The sequence below is a fragment of the Rosa chinensis genome, chromosome 5 (genome assembly GCF_002994745.2).
Source record: "Rosa chinensis cultivar Old Blush chromosome 5, RchiOBHm-V2, whole genome shotgun sequence".
Lineage (NCBI taxonomy): Eukaryota > Viridiplantae > Streptophyta > Magnoliopsida > Rosales > Rosaceae > Rosa > Rosa chinensis.
Genome location: NC_037092.1, coordinates 21,314,620 through 21,332,436, shown reverse-complemented (window position 1 = coordinate 21,332,436; position 17,817 = coordinate 21,314,620). Strand labels below are relative to the sequence as shown.

Sequence of the window (17,817 nt, the reverse complement as noted above, 5' to 3'; positions counted from 1 at the left end):
TCTACATAGATAAGTGAAAAGTATTCAGATAAAGAAACATAAATCAAGTGAAGAGAGGGAGGATGAGCATGAGACTTGGGACTACACTTACAGATACTAAAGTTTAGGCAAATTGATATTGATATCCTCTGATTAATTACTTTATGAAAGCATAGATCCTAGTGTGGAGAAGTGTACATTTGAATGAAATTTAGAGTGAAATTTGGAGAAGTGTACATTTGAGTGATTAATTACTTCATTAAAGCATAGATCCTAGGTCGGCAAATTTACTGTCAACCAGATCAAACAATATCAATGTACACACTACACACCCCACATAAAAAAAAAACATAAAGTGAAATTTAAACTACATATGAGTTTTTCATAACTGCAAATCCCCAAAAAATGTTGCTAAAAGCTCTGCCTCTCATCCTCCTTTTCCAACTATGCACTTCAGAACCTATGCTCCAACTTCTCCTTTTCCTTGTAGTTCTGGACATACCTGCATCAATTCAAGATTCAATGAACATATATAGAGTTGCAAATTTAGAACTTGATAAACAATGAACAAGAATTATGCACATCAGAAATAAGATACAGAACAAAAAAAACCTTTACTTAATTAGTTTCGTAGCTTTCAGTCATTTCATTATAGTTTCAATTCATATATACTCTATGAAAGCATTTAGTTCCTACTGTCTTATGGTATTGATATGCCCTGTTTTACTTCTAAGCTTTATTGTCTTGTGCCCAGGAAGGATCCAAAAGATAAACTCTTAGAGGAATAGGTCACATAATCAACTCATCACAAACAACTGAGATCAAAAGATTGTGAATCATCAATAACTATCATTGTTATTCAGCAATTGATGTCACACACTCAAAATCAAAATCAAAAGCTTACACCTTTTTCATTCCAACCTTCTCAAACCCCAATTCAAAACACATACCCTAATATCAAAACCATCAAACCAGTCTCACAAAAGCAAAGGATAGTCTTTCCCATTAAATTGTTTAAAAAAAGATTTCGGGAACAAATTAGTGCTTAGATTATATGACTACCAACTAAAGCTGGGATATATCTGTTTATAATAATCCTATTGTACTAGATATAATCTCCAGCAAAGCAGATCAAATAGATAGAATAGCAAAGTAGCACAGCAAAAAACAATATTAAATTTTGATGAGAAATTACACTAAAACTAGATTGATTCTTGAATTCTATCAAAAAATAGTGGGCATGAGAACTTAAACAACAAAGTTTTAAATGACCACCAATTAGAGCCAAAATAAGAGTCCCTGTAATATAATCGAATGGAATCATGACTGAGCATTCTGTCTTTAAGCCTTTTTTAAACTGCAACTAATGTTGACAAAGGATAATTTAATGGAAGCAAATCAGGTAAATTAGCAGCTTAACTCCACAACTTTGCTATCTATTACAGCATGATCATTACCGTTATAACCTTACAATTACTTATTGTTGCAGACTAACTTGCTCTTTATATTCCTATTTTACTGAGCCTAACTTATATATATGCTTGAGAAATCCAAAAGCATAAATTAAAAACTCAAAAGGTTAGTATGAAAGTCCAAGATTTGTTGCATATGAAGGTCCACAACTCCAAAAGCATATTAGATTCTACAATCTAAATATTTTAAACTTGTTTCTTCTTGGAAGAAACAAAACTGCCAACCTTAAACTCGTCTCTCTAAACATACTTTATATTTTAAGATAAGATGAAGACTGATGTGAACAACAGCAAAGGTTTCTTAGCCGTAAACAATGTGCTAAACTCCTCTGGTTGTGTAATTGATTCCTCATGTCCTTATCTTTTCCCATCAATTTCCGAATCTTTTCCCATCAATTCCATGAAAAGCAAGAAAGAGTACAAATCCATTTGAACATGAGCACTAAACTACAGAACCCAATAAACATAATCACTAAACTACAGAACCCAATAAACATGACGGGGCAAAGTGATAATCAGTAAACTAGAATTGAGAACAAGTGAATCACAGCATCACTAGCTTAGTTATAAATTTCTGCTGCAGAAACCATAGTTTGGTTTTTGGTGTCTAAAAGGAAAACAAAGTTTATATCAATTAAGAACAAAATAAGATTGATGTTCTCACCAAGATAAGAGCTTTCAGTAGGTTCCCAATTCTCTAAGAATGCCTCGTTTTGCAGCTGTACCTCAACCAAAGCAAGCTTTGGCTCAACTCTTTGAGTTTATGCCCTCTCTTTGTAGTTTACTACTAACCATTGTCGATCCCAACAAAAACCAGTACATCCAGAACATGTAAAACTCAACAAATATTATATCCCTAATTAGAAAAAGAGAAACTCTAGACTCACAGAGAGTTCTTGGTTACAAGAAGCATGACAAAATTTTGATTAGAAAATACATTTACATTTGACAAAAAATAAAAAACATTAGTTGTACCTGAAATTCGAAGCTTCATGCTAAAGGAGAAGCCGAGTTTATCCTATTTAAGCAACTTGTGTTCATGGCACAATAAATCCGATTGAGCATTTGAACTTGTCCTATTAATTAAGTGTCAAATGCATTTGTATATAACTGTTGTTCCAACAAATCATATGTATAAATTATGACGGAACTAGGTATATAAACTTACCAGGCCAACACAAACAAAACCAAGTGCAAATCCAAGTACTATGCACTTGTAGAATGTTGAAACCCAGGTAGTTTTCTGGGATAAAAGACATGAATAAGTTAACAGCAACAAGTGTATTCAAATGCGCATAAACCTCATTTGAACTTGTCCTATTAATTAAGTGTCATATGCGCATAAACCTCATTTGTTTCTTGTTAAGCCTAAATTTCCAGTAGAAAGGAAATAGTAACTTTTTGGAAAAAGTACACAAATCTCACAAATTATTCCCACCTCTATTGCTTTCTAAGAGCAGGAAACTGAAAGTCATATTTTCACAACTACAAAGTACAAGATTCCAATTATGCCTACTCCCTCATAATAAAGCTATGAATCAAGCAAATCTGACTTCCAATTTTCAGGAATCGGAGTTGAAAGGTTTTACTAGAACAATACATCAGTGCCTCAGTAACCAAGAACATTGATTCTCCAAGTACATAATAAACAACACTAAAGCATTTTCGCTGAACCTAATCAAACCAAGAACATGACAAATACCACTATTTCTACACAGAAGTATAGAACACAGCCTACACTTTCAATTTTGATTAAAGTGAAATAAACACATAACAGGGGAAATTGAGAAACCAAGAACTGGGTTTCAGATTTCAGATTTTCAAACAGATCTGAGATTTTAGAGAGAGAGAGAGAGGACAAGTCACTACCGGCCATATTGGGTTCGAGGAGAGGGTCGGACCAAAATCAGATTTGAGGATAGATTGAGAGAAGATTGATGTGTCGTCGGCCCATTGTGCCCATGCCGTTGACCATCATCCGCGGAGAAGATTGGGGGAGAGTGAGTCTGAGAGTCGGAGAGAGAGGGATGAGATTCTGAGAGTTTGAGAGATTGCTATGGTCGACTTCGTTGTCGGGACTGGATGGAGTGAGCAGGAAATAGCAGATGGAGGGAGCAGGTACAAGAACAAAGTTTATGACCCAAAAACCTAAAAACTTGCCAACATGTGTAATTTTGGCACCTATATCCACCCCAACATCAAAAAAATAAAACAAAAGAAAATGTATAAAATGAAAATACACAATGGTATGTATTACCGTAGTTAAAATTAAAGAAATTTGGCGACGGAAAGAATATGCCGTAGCCATTGAGGGCATATTTATGCGACGGCGACGCCATGCCGTGGCAAATAATTTTTCTCTTTGCAACGCCACATTTGCCGTAGCAAATTTTAGATCAATGGCGACAGCATTCTCACGTAGACGCTAACTGGTAAAGCCAAATGAATTCTTTTTGGTAGTGACTCAGCACCACAACTCACCTTAAAGATTCTAAATTTCACTATTCTTACCAATATCAAGAGCTTGGAGTAAGAAGAAGGAGGTGACTACCACCACATCATGTTCTTGGAGACCCATCTCCACCACCTCTTCTGGCATCATCAATAGTCACCCTTTACTCCATATCTTTTTATGTATTTGATGTTTAATAGAATGTTGAAGCTTATGTATCTAACTATGTGTGAGTAGTGAACTAGTTGGGGTAAGGGTTGAAAGCCCTAGCCAAACTTGCTTGTATTGATGCTTTTGTTTATAAATTGATGCAAATTCATGTTGTCATTCTCACATGCTAAGTCAATAGTTGAATGCATTACTTAGATCTAATCAATTTGAGTTATGTGTTTGCCATGACATGAAGTTTTTCCTAGAGATTGATTACCTTTAGGCAAAAAGGGAGCATGAAAGCACACCATGTGTGCATGTGAGGGTAGTGAGCTAAAATCACCTAGAGATAGGATTGGTTTGCTTACTTGGTTACCTAAACTCTAAGCTTTATGCATTTAGGGCAAAGGATTGAGACCTATCCAATAATTGAATTTGTCTCTAAGTAGTTAGCTCTAGACTTATCCAGTTAGAGTTAATAAAATGAAAAGGGTTTAAGCCTTAGTAGTCCTATCCGGATGCTAAGAGGGTAGTTGGACAATTAGCTTTGCATCATTCATATTCAATCGCTTTAATGCTTGCAATGGAGGCAAAAGGTGAAACCCGATACCCTAACTCCCATCCATTTGATAATAACTTGTTTAGTTTAGCTTAGTTTATATTACTTGCTTTCATTGTTTCAATTTGAATAAAAACCAATCTCAAAATCAAAATCAAATCTCTACACACCATCTTGCTCATACTCACCATGAACTTTGGTTCACTTGTGAGCCTTTGTTTATGATTGTACATTTGCATATTATTCTAGTTTTTCCTTAGGTTTTCCCTAGCTAGGAAAGAATTTACCAATCCTCGTGGGTTCGACATCCTTACTTTATCCCCTATTCTATAACTTGTACCTCTTGCATTTGAGGGTGGCTTCAATGCTAACACTAGCAAGTGAAACCTAGCGTCATCTTCTCTGTTTCTCGTCCAGCTGTGCAGCGCCGTAGGCGTAGGTCTCTGGCCTCGCCGGCATGTGTTGAGTGTGGCCAGACGGGATAATATCTTAGAAGCATGGTCCAGTGATCAGAGGCTAGGGCGGAGGGATTCCTTTTTGTCTGGCTTTAGGCTCATGGAGGTGGTTGTACGGGGTTGGGATGCGCGACAGACAGAGGTGAATGATGGTGGGGAGTCGATTTCTGATCTTGTAGCAGGGTCATTAACCCTTGATGGCGGGTTTAGGGAGGGCGATGGTGGTTGTCCAGGCTTTGGTGCGGATCTGCATCATGGGTTTGGGTGCTCGGGTTGTAAGGGTATGGTGGAAGGGGATGACGACTGCTGGTGCTTTGTCAACGAGGTTTGTTCGAAGGAGTTTGGGGTCGGAAAGTGGCGGCGGCGCAATGATGTTAGAGGTGGGATGGTGGTAGCGATGATGCCTGTGTAGCAGTTGATTTTGGGTTGGATTCACATATTGGGCCCTCCTTGCCCTAGCTTGGTTGTGGGCCTCTCCTGGGGCCTAGTGGATCTTAGGCCTGAGGTATTTCCTTAGGTCCAAGATGTATTAGTATTTTTAGTTTGTCTATTTTTTCAATAGTTTCCTCTGTTTCGGGAACTCTATTTCCTATTGTTTCAGGGCAACTATAAGTTTTTACCTTGCTTATTTACTATGTTATTTCATAGTCTGCAGGCTTGCTTAAATAAGTGAGCATGGGTACGGTCAAATGATCGGACCTAATCTATGTATCGCGCGCTGTGGTTTTTCACAAACTCTTTATCTACCTAGAGATGGTAGAAAGAGTATATGTAATGGTCCTTTTAGCCTGAGTATTATTATATCAAGTTGATATTATTTCAAAAAATGTGGCTTATTGATTTGAAACCTTCAGAATATTGTGTCTTCTGCTCAAAAGTTTTGCATGATATTGATTTTGGTTGAAGGGTTGTTGATTGAATTCTTGAAATATGACATTGCTTGTGTTTTGGTTTTTGTTTTCTATGTTCAGTTTGCTTTATTTTGTTTTTGATTGAGTTACAGAAAACATAAAACTGTAAAATTTTAAGAATTTTACAGATTGAAAACTTACAAAACTTTATTTTGTTTTTGTTCTTTAGAAATCCCTACTGTGATCTTGAACACCATTTAGCTCCTAACTGGATATAAAATAAGAAGTGGAGAAACCAAGTAGATTTTTACTTAGCCATGCATGAACCAGAACATAGACCTTTGCCTGAATGAGGAAGAACCTGAAATGCTTCATAGTGAGAGCACACATGAAGATAAGGAATATTATAAGGAGTGACATAGGGCTAATAAGATGGCAAAGAATGTGATTAGAACTACCATGTCAGATAGTTAGAGATAGTATTGAAGAACCTGAGCTAGCCATGAATTTCCTGTACATGTATGCCATTCATGATATGTACAGAGACAGTGATAAGGCTGAGGCAGCTAGACTGTCAAAAGAATTCAATGAACTGAAGTACACAGGCATAGGAAAAGGGAGAGAGCAAAAGGGAGAGAGCATATGATGAAGTTCATTGAGATTAATGCTCAGCTAAGGGACCTCCAGATGGGCGTTAATGATGAACATGTAGTGCATCTCCAACTTGAAAATGAAATTGTACAAAACAGAAAAACAGACGTTCTTATCAATGAAATCAGCCCAGAATCACCCAGATTCACTGGTAAGGTTGAATCTTTATGTTGTCATCGCTTGTTATGAACAAAATTGACGTCAGCATTATCCCGACAAAGGAAGAAGCAGATAATTTGAAAGGAGGAAGGGAAAAATGCAATTGTAGATCATGTCGCATCAAAAAGAAAAAAAAAATTGTAGATGATGTGTGACACCTTCCGAACTTCAAAAGTTTAGTAATATGGAGCTATCAAATGTTTTTTCCCTATTTCTTAAAGTTTTTCGACGAAGATACTACAACAAAAAAGAAAGAAGCATAAAACAGAAAATAGCAGCAGAGGACAAAATAGCAGCAGAGGCTTCATGGAGAAGATGGAGCCGCATCAAAGACTAAAATACAAAAGATGTTATCCCCTTTTTTTTTTTTTTTTTTTTTTTTTGAGAATATGATGTTATCTCCCGTTTTTTCTTGAGAGAAATATTGACCCACAAACTATTAGAAAACACTCCTTTCATATATTATTAACAATGGGCAGACACATCAAAGTGTTTTCATTATTGTTAGGATACATAATTAATTACTTATGGATAAGTCATGGCATTCAGCAGACACACCAAAGTGTCTCTCACCAGAAAAGTTTCAAGACCAGTACACCTAAAGAGTTTTATTTCAGGACTTTCTTACACACCAAGACTCTTCTTCATCTCAACAACAAACTCATAAACCTTTTTCTGGTCAGCAAGAGATTTTGAAACACTCTCCTTCTGCAAGCACCTCTTGGCCCATGAAATCAGCTTGGGGCACTCGGCCTCTATACTGAAGTTTCCAAGTGTCTCAAAAGCATGAAACCAGCTGTAGAATGTGATGAGAGCAATGTCCAGGAACCCAAATCTCTCACCCATGAAATAAGGCTTGTCTCCAAGCTCTCCTTCCAACACCTTCAGGACTTCAATGAATTCCTTCTTTGCTGCCTCCTGCTCTTCTCCTTTTGTAGTCCATATCTTCCTGCTCGCATCATATAACTGAAAGTTTCGCAGACCATGTTAGTGACTATTCATTCGATAATTTTAGGCCAATTTTAAGGGTGCTTATTAAAACTGACATAGAAATCATTTTCTTTTTCATGCATATATATCATTTCAAATTTTGTTCAATATGCAATTTAACCTTAAACAAAAGCATTTATCCAATGATGTTTTGCTTCCGTCTCCCCATAAAGAGAATATAAACAGAACCCAAATCATGCAAAGCCCCAAATGAATGAAGCACCAAACAGTCCCAAATGGTGTGCTAAACAAGTAAACTAGCAAACCAAAATCACGAACCTCTCCACCATGAAACAAAATTACAATAAATGAAACATTGCAAATTAAAATGATGAACGAAGAAGATACAAATACAAAGCGTTACCTTCTTATCAATGAAATCGGCCCAGAATCTGGCCTGGGCTCTCTGGTAGGGATCAGAGGGAAGCAGAGGAGCCTTGTCCTTCCATACCTCATCAATATACTGCACAATGATGAGCGACTCACAGACCGGTTTGCCATTATGGATGAGCACCGGGATCTTCTTGTGGATCGGGTTCATCTTAAGAAGCAGTTGGCTCTTGTTTCTCAGGTCTTCTTCTCTGTACTCATACCTAATTCCCTTCTCGGCCAGAGCTACTCTGACCCTCATCCCAAAGCTGCTCACATAACCGTCCAATAGAATAACCTCGTCCGCCATGGAAACAGTTCACAAAGTTCTTCTAGCTAGCTTGTAGGTATTGCTAACTAGCTCGGAGACTGATGAGCAAGAACCCAAAGAAAACCAAAGGGGGTTTTATAGAGGTGTTTGAAGTCTAATTAATTTGCATGTGGTATAGTCGTGGCTGATTTTGAGATAGGTGTGTGACGTGTTGTATGACGTTTGCTTGAGAAAATGATGTGCCTGAAATGTTCTAGGCTTCTGGCTTGTTCAGGACGATGTGATATTGGAAGTTTAGTGCTTTGCTTTGCGAATATGCCATACATACAATGAAATCTGTAGAGTCTTCGCCTTTTTGGTCGTGTAACTCTAGAGTGTAGGCGAACCTGTTCAAACTAAGTAAATTTCATTGAATTTACTATATTATATTTGAAGTGATTTTGCTCACTCACGTACGGTGTTAAGGGCTACAAATGTAATTAGCCAAGTCAAGTCAGTTTTAGGCATAAATACAAAGAATACTGCAGATGTAGATGAAGACTTGTCGGATGATAATTGTTTGAGACTTGAGAGGATTGTAAGTCTTAATTATATGCATGCTTTCAATTCTATACAATTGTGACGTTTTTATCGTGAAGTAAATGACGTAACTAATAGATTACCGTAACTTATTAATTTCTGATTTGATGCGTTTGGATTAGATAATTTAGGATATTCTCTACGAAGATATTTGTTTTGCTTTTAATGTAACTAGAAGTTCGGGTGTTATATCTCCTCTGACGTATAATGACATTTCACTCATTAATAATGTTTTTAGATAGGGACTTTGATTCCCCAACCTTCCCCTAAAAAAACAACAACAACAAAAATTATCTTCATTATATAAATTATATATACTAGTTGTCATTGCATTGAAAGTATTATATGAACTATTTGTAAAGTCAAAACAAATAAATAAATAGGAAAAAAGTTTTCTCTCTCTCCGCGAGAAAACACTTAAGACCGGCGACGTTTCGATCTGAGAAATCATTCTCGTCCGGCGACGCCTGGACGCATGGGCTGGCCTTTGACCTCGCTGTCGTCATGGGGTTTGCTGCCGAACGTACGGGTATTAGTGGCTATTGCTCTTGTTCCATCAGATGGGGTTTTGCTCAAGGTTTCTTGGTGATTCTGGCTGGGATGGTGAGATGCGGTTGTCGTGCTAACAGGTCCGGCGATCGAACCCTGATGACGGCGTCACCGGTCTGACTCGGTAGTGGTGGGAGGTGTGGGCGCCTAGATGGGGTTTGGTTTTTTCTCCGTGGTGGTGTGATCTATGCAGTTTGGGTCGTAGGCGGCAGGTGCTAGTGGCAGTGCAGGTGGTGACGGAGCAGATTGAGGCGAGCGCAGGTCGTGGCGGTGTGCATCGACGGAGCATGGCTTGGTTGGTCTGTATGACAGGGACGGGGAAGTGGGTGAACTGGACTGGATCTGGCTGAATGGGCCTTGGGTGGACCTTTGCTTTGGTGGGCTTTGAGTTCGGGCTGGGATTCTTCCCTAGTCCAATAGCTTCTAATTTTGGGCTAGGTTTAGGCTCTTACTCCAAACCTATGTTTTTAGCTTTTGTCTAATTACAGTAAGTTTCTTATATTAGGAATCTAATGAGTGTAGTTTGGCTTGTCTATTCGCTATGTTTTTTCTATAGCTTATAGGCTTGCTTTTAAAGTGAGCGATAAGTTCAAATATAGTTGGTCTATCCTATATACCACTGTGGCTCTTCCAAGAATCCTTTTTCTGGCCATTGTTATGTGTCAGCGGATGAGTATGTAATGGCTTTCTTGGTATGCGCTATTATCAATGGAATTATCATTATTCGAGAAAAAAATAAAATAAATAAATGTATTCATTAACATTTAAAATGTGTTGATAATAATTTTTTATCTAACACAAATATGTTTACTTCAAAGCGAATTCATATCTGACATTAAATCTATCAATTTACTTTTATTTTTTCTTACTAAATGGATTGATTATGTTTTATTTAGGGTCTTTGACCCAAAACACCAAAATCAGCTAAAATTATCTCACTTACCCCAACAACAAATTTACATTCCCACTTACCAAATATAAAGCCAAATGACAATTTTGTCCTTAACCAAAATAAATAAACCCCTTCATATCTCCTTCAGATCTCTCTCTGCCACCTTCCTCTCATCCTACTCCGATTTGTCCGACCTTTTTAGCTTCGCTGGAGCAACTCTCTCGAACTTTTTCGACTTCGTCCTTCGGATAGCTTTCAGAAACTTCAAACCCGATTCTGATTCCTCAACACTGTCTCTCTCCTCTCTCTCTCTCTCTCTCTCCACTGCGCCGTAGTCGAGGCTCAGCGCCGTCTCTCTTTCTCTCTCCTCTATCTCTCCCCTTCGCGCCATCGTCGAGGTTCGGTTTCCAGATTTTTCATGGCCTTGGAGACGAAAGACCTGCAAGGGCAATAAGATCGGAGAAGTCCTCGTCGGAGGAGAGTTCTGAGGACACTCATGTTGCTCTCTTCTTCTTACATCTTTAATATTGGTTTGTCAGGAACGACCACGCGTCGATTCCAAAGTCATGATTTTTTTGCTGGTGTGTTGATGGTGCTCATATCAGTCACTAGAGGCCAAAAGATCTGTCAGTGTGTAAGATGCTTCTTTGTTTTTCTTGGTTACAAGTGTTTGATGTTGCTTTTGATGCTAGTCTATATATATTGGGACCTCGCAAACTTGGCAATTAAAGCAAAGCCAACAAACCACCAAGTGACCAGCTTTGGTTACAAGTGTGTTGGATGCTTCTTTCTATCTTTCTTTTTCTTTAGATTGATTCATAATATAAAAATATAAAACGTAGAGTAGCCTTGCCGCCTTGGTTAGTTGGTTGGGCTATCCATTTTGGCTTAAATAGATAATGTATATTTTAATTAAACATCATGTGTTTAAGAAAGTCAAGTTTGGTGATATTGATATTTGACCATCAAAATATATTTTTTGGGGTTTTGACCATTTATCTTAGAAAACACTAGGGCAATAGAGGGCTATTAGGGGGTAATAAATGTCTATTAAAGATCTATTGGAAGACTCTATTATTAGGGGGCAATAGACGTTTTAAATTGATGTAATCTCCTTTTTTTTTTTCTTCAATTAAAGTTTTATTTGTCTAATTTTAGGAATATTAGTTCATATTCAGTTCTATTGGGGGGCAATAGACATTTTGAATTGATGTAATCTCCTTATTTTTTTTTATGTAATCAAAGTTTTATTTGTCTAAATCTAAGAAGATTAGTTCCCATTCTGGCGACTGAAAGTCTTATTGGGAGGCAATAGACATCTATTGGAGGGCAATACATGGCTGATAGATGTCTATTGGGAGGCAATAGATGTCTATTGGGGGCAATAAACCTTTCCAGTGAGGTTTTTAGAAAAGTCCGGTGGGCGGTAGTCGGTGACCAGATTCCGGCGATCGGTAACCGGATTCCGGCAGCCGGTGACGGTGCTCTGGCGAAGTCCCCTATGGTTTCTCTCTCTTCCATTCTCTCTCTCTCTCTCTCTCTCTCTCTCTCTCTCTCTCTCTCTCTCTCTCTCTTTTTAAGTAACAAAGGTGAGGGTAAAATGGTATTTAAAAAAATAAAAACAAAAAAAAAAATCTTAATGGGGTATTAAATAAGACCTCTTTAGAGTGTTTTGAGTAAGAGAGAATTAAAAAAACTAAATGGGATAAGTGAGAAAAAAATCTCTAAAAATGAGATAAATGGACAAAAACCCTTTTATTTATCATCGTAACCCATCCAACCGTCATTTTCACCCATAACAACGAGCAGACACGTTAAACTAGCTGCATCTGTTTTTTTTTTTTTCACAATTGGCTGCATCTTTATTTCATATAAGAGAAAATGTTACAAACAGTACCGAACTAAGGCTCATTCTTAACTTCAGTACCCGACTATGCAAAACTATCACTTTGGTACCCCAAATTTGAAGTCCGACCCAAGAATGGTACACACCGTCCATCACGGCGTTAACTAGCTAACCACGTGGCATATTTTGAGGGCCCTCATGGTTTGCCACGTAGCAAAGATTTAACGCTGTGATAGACGGCGTGTACCATTCTTGGGTTAGACTTCAAAGTTGGGGTACCAAAGTGATAGTTTTGCATAGTCGGATACTGAAGTTACGAGTTGGTCTAAGTTTGGGTACTGTTTGAAATATTTTCTCTTCATATAAAATTGACATAACAAGAGTACAAGACACACCAAAGGACACCACATGAAACACAAGCCGGAGCCTATAGGAAAATTAAAGGAAACAGATGAACACCATAATTTAAGCAAGAAAAGGCCATAACATCGAGATGCTTTTGCAAGTGGCCATGACATCATGGTTAAGCAAAGCCCTTTTCCCTTCCACTATGCCACACCATAATACTTTTGCAAGAAAAGGCAAAACTCATACACCTTTTTTGGGTCAGGAAGAGTTTTGGAGACGCTCTCCTTCTGCGTACACCTGTTGAACCACGCAATCAGTTTGGGGCACTCTGCCTCTATGCTGAAGTTTCCGATGGTCTCATAGGTCAAAAACCAACAGTAAAATGTGACAAGATTGATGTCTAAGAACCCAAAGCTCTGTCCCCCAAAGTATGTCTTGTCCCCAAGTTCTCCCTCCAGCAGCTTAAGGATTTCCAAAAAAACCTTCTTGGCTGCTTCTTGTTCTTCTCCCTTTGTGGACCGTATATTCTTCCCAGCTTCATATAACTACAGTTCATCAATTTAGAGTAGCATTATTTGATTTGGGAGAAAAAGGAGACAAATTATGATATTAAGATGTTTATCATATACTGATTTTACATCTACTTGAACAAAATTTACAATTTATATGAATCAAAATTACAACATTGAGAACAAATTACACTGTTTACATATAATTAAAATAAAATTACAACATTAACAATGAATTTGTTCAAAAACTTGTAACAATGTTGTAGGTGGTGTAATTACTATTAATATAACTAAGATTACACAAAATATAACTCATTTTACCACTTTGACAACAAATTTGTTGTTACATTTGTAAATGTGTGTATGATATATATACAAGTATGTATTATAGAATTTTCCAGAAAAAAAAATACTAGGAGGAAAACAGAAAGTTGGAGAAAGATTAAAAAAAATAATAAAAAATAGATAGCGAGACGTTTATTACCTTCTTATCAATGTAATCAACCCAGAACCTGGCCTGACCTCTCTGGTAAGGATCAGAAGGAAGCAAAGTAGGACCTTTGTCCTTCCAAGCCTCGTCAATATACTGGACAATGTTGGCCGACTCACAGACGGGTTTGCCGTTGTGGATAAGAACGGGGACTTTCTTGTGGATCGGGTTCATCTCCAGAAGCAGTGAGGTTTTGTTGGGCAAGTCCTCCTCTCTGTACTCATACTCCACCCCTTTCTCGGTCAGAGCAACTCTGGGTCTCATGGCAAACATGCTCGACCAGAAGCCCAGAACAACAACCTCCTCCACCATTGCACTATCACAAACTGCTTAATCAGCTTTGTTGCTAATTAATTAAACTAAAAGACTGAAGAAGAAAGAAAAGGATTACAGTACTAAGCAAGTGAGTGCCGAGGCTGAGGCTAGCTTCGAGGTATATATAATAAAACAAAGCCCTGGTGCGATTTTAAAAAGATTAATAGTTAACTAATTAGTACGTACAAAGGAGCTTGTTTTAGTTGTTTAATAGTTATATCAAGACCGATATATTATATAGAAAGACAAAGACTGATCAAAGGAAGAGAAAAAAAATCAAGAGCAAATTATAGTATTTACTCCAAAAACGTTTACCCTATTTGTGCTTTGATTATTGACATAGAGATGGATTATAGTTCTTTCTTTGCGAGGCATAGTTAAAATCAAACTCACGTACATATGAGAAATGGCCGTCGCAGATGATCAGAGTAAGAAAACTTGATTAATAATTTTGGGGGGTGGTGTTGAGAAAATCAAAGGAAATAGATGATGGTAAAAGCAAGACGTATGTATAATTAAGTTTGGAGAATTTTCTAGTTCAAACTAGTAAGTGTTTCATGTTCCTGTTTTGCTTAGCACATGTACTATTACTAATTAAATTCATTAGTTCAAAATGTACAATGATCGAGATGGTGATCTATATACATGATTTAAGCGAAGCATAATGATGAGTTAAGAGGATGAGCAACGTTCCTTTGCATTCAAGCATAGCATATACTGTATAAACTTTTTATACTATTGATAATATTGTCATATGCATGCATGTCATTCAGTATATAGGACTAAAAATGATAGAACCAGTAACAATGACAAATACAGGAATTAAGCTCTGTAAATTGATCAAATTTGTTAATTAAGCAAATATTAATGCTTTTCATCAACGCATTAGGTAACGTTGATAATTAGGTATGGACAAAGGTAAGGTTTTAAGAGCATCTTTAGCAATGCTATCTATTTTTGAGTCAAATTTTAGCTAAAAAGTTATTTTAGCTAGCCACTTTAGAATTACGTCTGCATCAATGCTCTCTATTTTAGCAAGTTTTGAATTTATATTATTTTTTAAATAAATATTAAATAGTTTAAATATATTTATAAATTACATAAAATAACTTAAAATGAATGTTTTAAATTATAGAGAGTCTCATCTCGCTCTCTATATTGAGGAGCGAGATAGCTAAAAGTTATAATAGAGAGTCACTTAGGAGTCTGGTACAGCTGCTAAAATAGATAAAAAGCTAAACATGCTCTCCAAAATAACTAAGGAGCCACAATAGAGATTCTGCTAAAGATGCTATAAAATCAATAAGAAATAATGTACTATTAAATATGCAGTGGTACATTGGTTTTCCTTAATTTGGTCATAATTAATTTATTCTGAAAGATAACGAAGACGTACGTACAGAGGTTATATTGATAGATTATAAGGTTTTATGAAGCAAACTTTCATATTAATTAAAGGTTTCAAGTTATAACCACGACAATTAAGCATAGAGGTAGAGGAGGATTTCTCATCAAACCTTCCCTCTCCTTACAAGTCAATGCCAACATAACCTAACTAATTAATTATGGGGCCTTGACCCAACGCCCCAAAATGAGCAAAAATTATTCCACTTACCCCAGCAACAGATTTTTATTCCCACATACCCAATTTGACACTAAATGACCATTATACCCTCAACTCAATTAAAAAATTACAAACACGCCACTCAACATCAATCTCACATCCCGATCTCTCTCCCCCTCCGGCGCTGTTTCTCTCTCCTCCGCGCTTTCTCTCTAGCCTCCGGCGCCGTCTCTCTCTCTCCTCTGGTGCTGTCTCTCTCTCTCTCTCCTCTGCATAAAATCCTCCACTCGATCGAGTGCGAGCTGTGATGCAGATCTCAGTTCCGCGGTTCAAATCGCATTTCTAGGCGCATTGAATCTGGAGAGAGGGAGAGAGAGAGAAGATGGGATCGAGCGGCAGTAAAGCCACGTCGTCGTCGTTTCCCGGCGATAGTGGTCGAAGGCGACGATCTCCTCGTATGTGGATGAGGAGGCGATTGATGATGGGGTTGAGGCTGGTGGAGCCGGTGGAGCGGAGCTAGTCCGGGACGAGGTGGGAGAGTCGGATGTGGATGAGGAGGGGGAGGAGGCCGAGGGTGTTGGGGCCGGGGAAGGAGTAGTCTTGGAGGAGGTTGCAGCCTGACCTTGGTTGGTCGGAGCCTAGCCCTGAGTGGTCGGAACCTGGTTCTTGAATATCAGGAGTACCACTCGATCCTTTTCTTCTTCTTTTTTTTTTTTTTTTTTTTTTTTTAGTTTTTTGCCCGGCCTATGTTCGAACCTTTCGTAGAGTGCTTTAGCTTCCTTCTCCCAGTTTGGAATGTATTTTTTGAGGTATTGAGGAGCATCTGTACAATGATTTTGTTTCTGATTGAGTATTCTTGCAATATAGTCGAGAACCTAGTGGAGCTTTTACTGTTTCCAATATTGTTTTCACATGTTATTTTCTGTGCTCTTTGGAGTGTGTTAAGGGTCTATTGGAGGGTAATAGACGTCTATTGGGGGCAATAGACGTCTATTGGGGGGCAATACATGGCTGATAGTCGTCTATTGGGAGGGCAATACATGGTTAATAGACGTCTATTAGGAGGCAATACATGGTTGATAGTCGTCTATTGCCCCTTTATTGGGGGGCAATAGACATCTATTGGGGGCAATACATGGCTGATAGTCGTCTATTGGGGGGCAATACATGGCTGATAGTCGTCTATTGGGGGCAATAGACGTCTATTGCCCCCTAATAGACGTCTATTGGGGGCAAAAAAACTTTCCGGTGGGTGGTAGCCGGTGATCGGAATCCGGCGGCCGTTGACCGGATTCCGGTGAAAATTGGCCGGATTCCGGCGAAGTTGGCCGGAATCCAGCGGCCGGTGACCGGAATCCGGCTGCCGGTGACCGGATTCCGGCGGCCGGTGACGGGCTCCGGCGAAGTCTCCCATGGTTTCTCTCTCTTCTATTTTTTTTTCTCTCTCTCTCTAAGTAACAAGGGGGTGAGGGTAAAATGGTATTAAAAAAAAATTAAAAACAAAAAAAAAGGTATTAGGGAAGACTCCCTTAGAGTGTATTGGGTAAGAGAGAATTAAAAAAACTTAATGGGGTAAGTGGGAAAAAAATCCCTAGAAATGGGGTAAATGGACAAAACCCCATTAATTATTCTAATGCATGTGTCACACTAACAATTAATGAGTAGATAGTAGATAGATATATACTCCTGATCGAAAGCTGACTTAATTATTTACCTGTAAATATTTTTTTTTAGAGAATTGAAGTATTCATATACTCATTCAGTACAACCGGGTCACTGTCAAGTCAGAGCTTAAAACCCCTAACGTAATATAACTCTAGTATATTTGGCGTAAATATGGAGAAAATCTCTCGCAATTAAGTAAATTTCAGTATAAAACTTATTGTGCACTTATTTAGAATTAAATATAAATATAAAGTTAAAACTTTGTTTCAAACTACTAAAAACAAATAACACCCGCATGCAATTATAGTAGAAGTCACCGGCCATGACACATATGAAAGTATATTATTTGGTCTAATTTGTGTAATAATGTCGTCTACCAAACTAAAAAAAATCACAAGTCCACAAATTATATGGTGATGGTCTTTTAAATCGGAAAGGTGGGAGCCCATCACACCAAATATTGGTGCACAATTATAGGCTTGTACAAGCTGTTGCGAGATCAAGAAAAAAGAAATACATTCATACATCTCTGATTGATAAGCTTAAAGTTTGTTAAATAGCTTTGAATGTCTAGCAAATGAGGATAATTGCTATTCAAAATTTTGGTCTTTGAGTTTTGACAAGTACAACTGACATCAAGGATACATGTTCTGCTAGCTTTGACTATTCAAGTGTTGGTTAAGTGATTGACCCATTCAAATG

General features: G+C 37.8%; 2 protein-coding genes across 2 annotated transcripts; both read right to left on the bottom strand.

Annotated features, from left to right (window-relative positions):
• Nucleotides 1-7,165: 7,165 nt before the first annotated feature.
• On the bottom strand, nt 7,166-8,490 carry LOC112165484 (probable glutathione S-transferase). Its single transcript, XM_024302006.2, has 2 exons — nt 8,083-8,490; nt 7,166-7,694 (listed from the first exon to the last, which is right to left on the bottom strand). Exons 1-2 carry the CDS (start codon nt 8,395-8,397, stop codon nt 7,353-7,355), a joined length of 657 nt encoding a protein of 218 aa, XP_024157774.1. The 5' UTR covers nt 8,398-8,490; the 3' UTR covers nt 7,166-7,352.
• A 4,143-nt stretch (nt 8,491-12,633) lies between these two features.
• Nucleotides 12,634-14,026, bottom strand: LOC112166346 (probable glutathione S-transferase). The gene is made up of 2 exons (XM_024303168.2): nt 13,566-14,026; nt 12,634-13,117 (listed from the first exon to the last, which is right to left on the bottom strand). The coding sequence occupies exons 1-2, from the start codon at nt 13,881-13,883 to the stop codon at nt 12,773-12,775; spliced, it is 663 nt and encodes a 220-aa protein (XP_024158936.1). The 5' UTR covers nt 13,884-14,026; the 3' UTR covers nt 12,634-12,772.
• Between the last annotated feature and the right edge of the window lie 3,791 nt (nt 14,027-17,817).

What these genes read in the sequence shown, in the direction of transcription:
- LOC112166346 (XM_024303168.2), bottom strand. Translation starts at nt 13,883, where the DNA reads ATGGTGGAGGAGGTTGTTGTTCTGGGCTTCTGGTCGAGCATGTTTGCC. An exon ending in TTGATTACATTGATAAGAAG is followed by an intron (nt 13,118 to 13,565) that starts GTAATAAACGTC and finishes GATGAACTGTAG; the next exon opens with TTATATGAAGCTGGGAAGAA.
- LOC112165484 (XM_024302006.2), bottom strand. Translation starts at nt 8,397, where the DNA reads ATGGCGGACGAGGTTATTCTATTGGACGGTTATGTGAGCAGCTTTGGG. An exon ending in CCGATTTCATTGATAAGAAG is followed by an intron (nt 7,695 to 8,082) that starts GTAACGCTTTGT and finishes CGAAACTTTCAG; the next exon opens with TTATATGATGCGAGCAGGAA.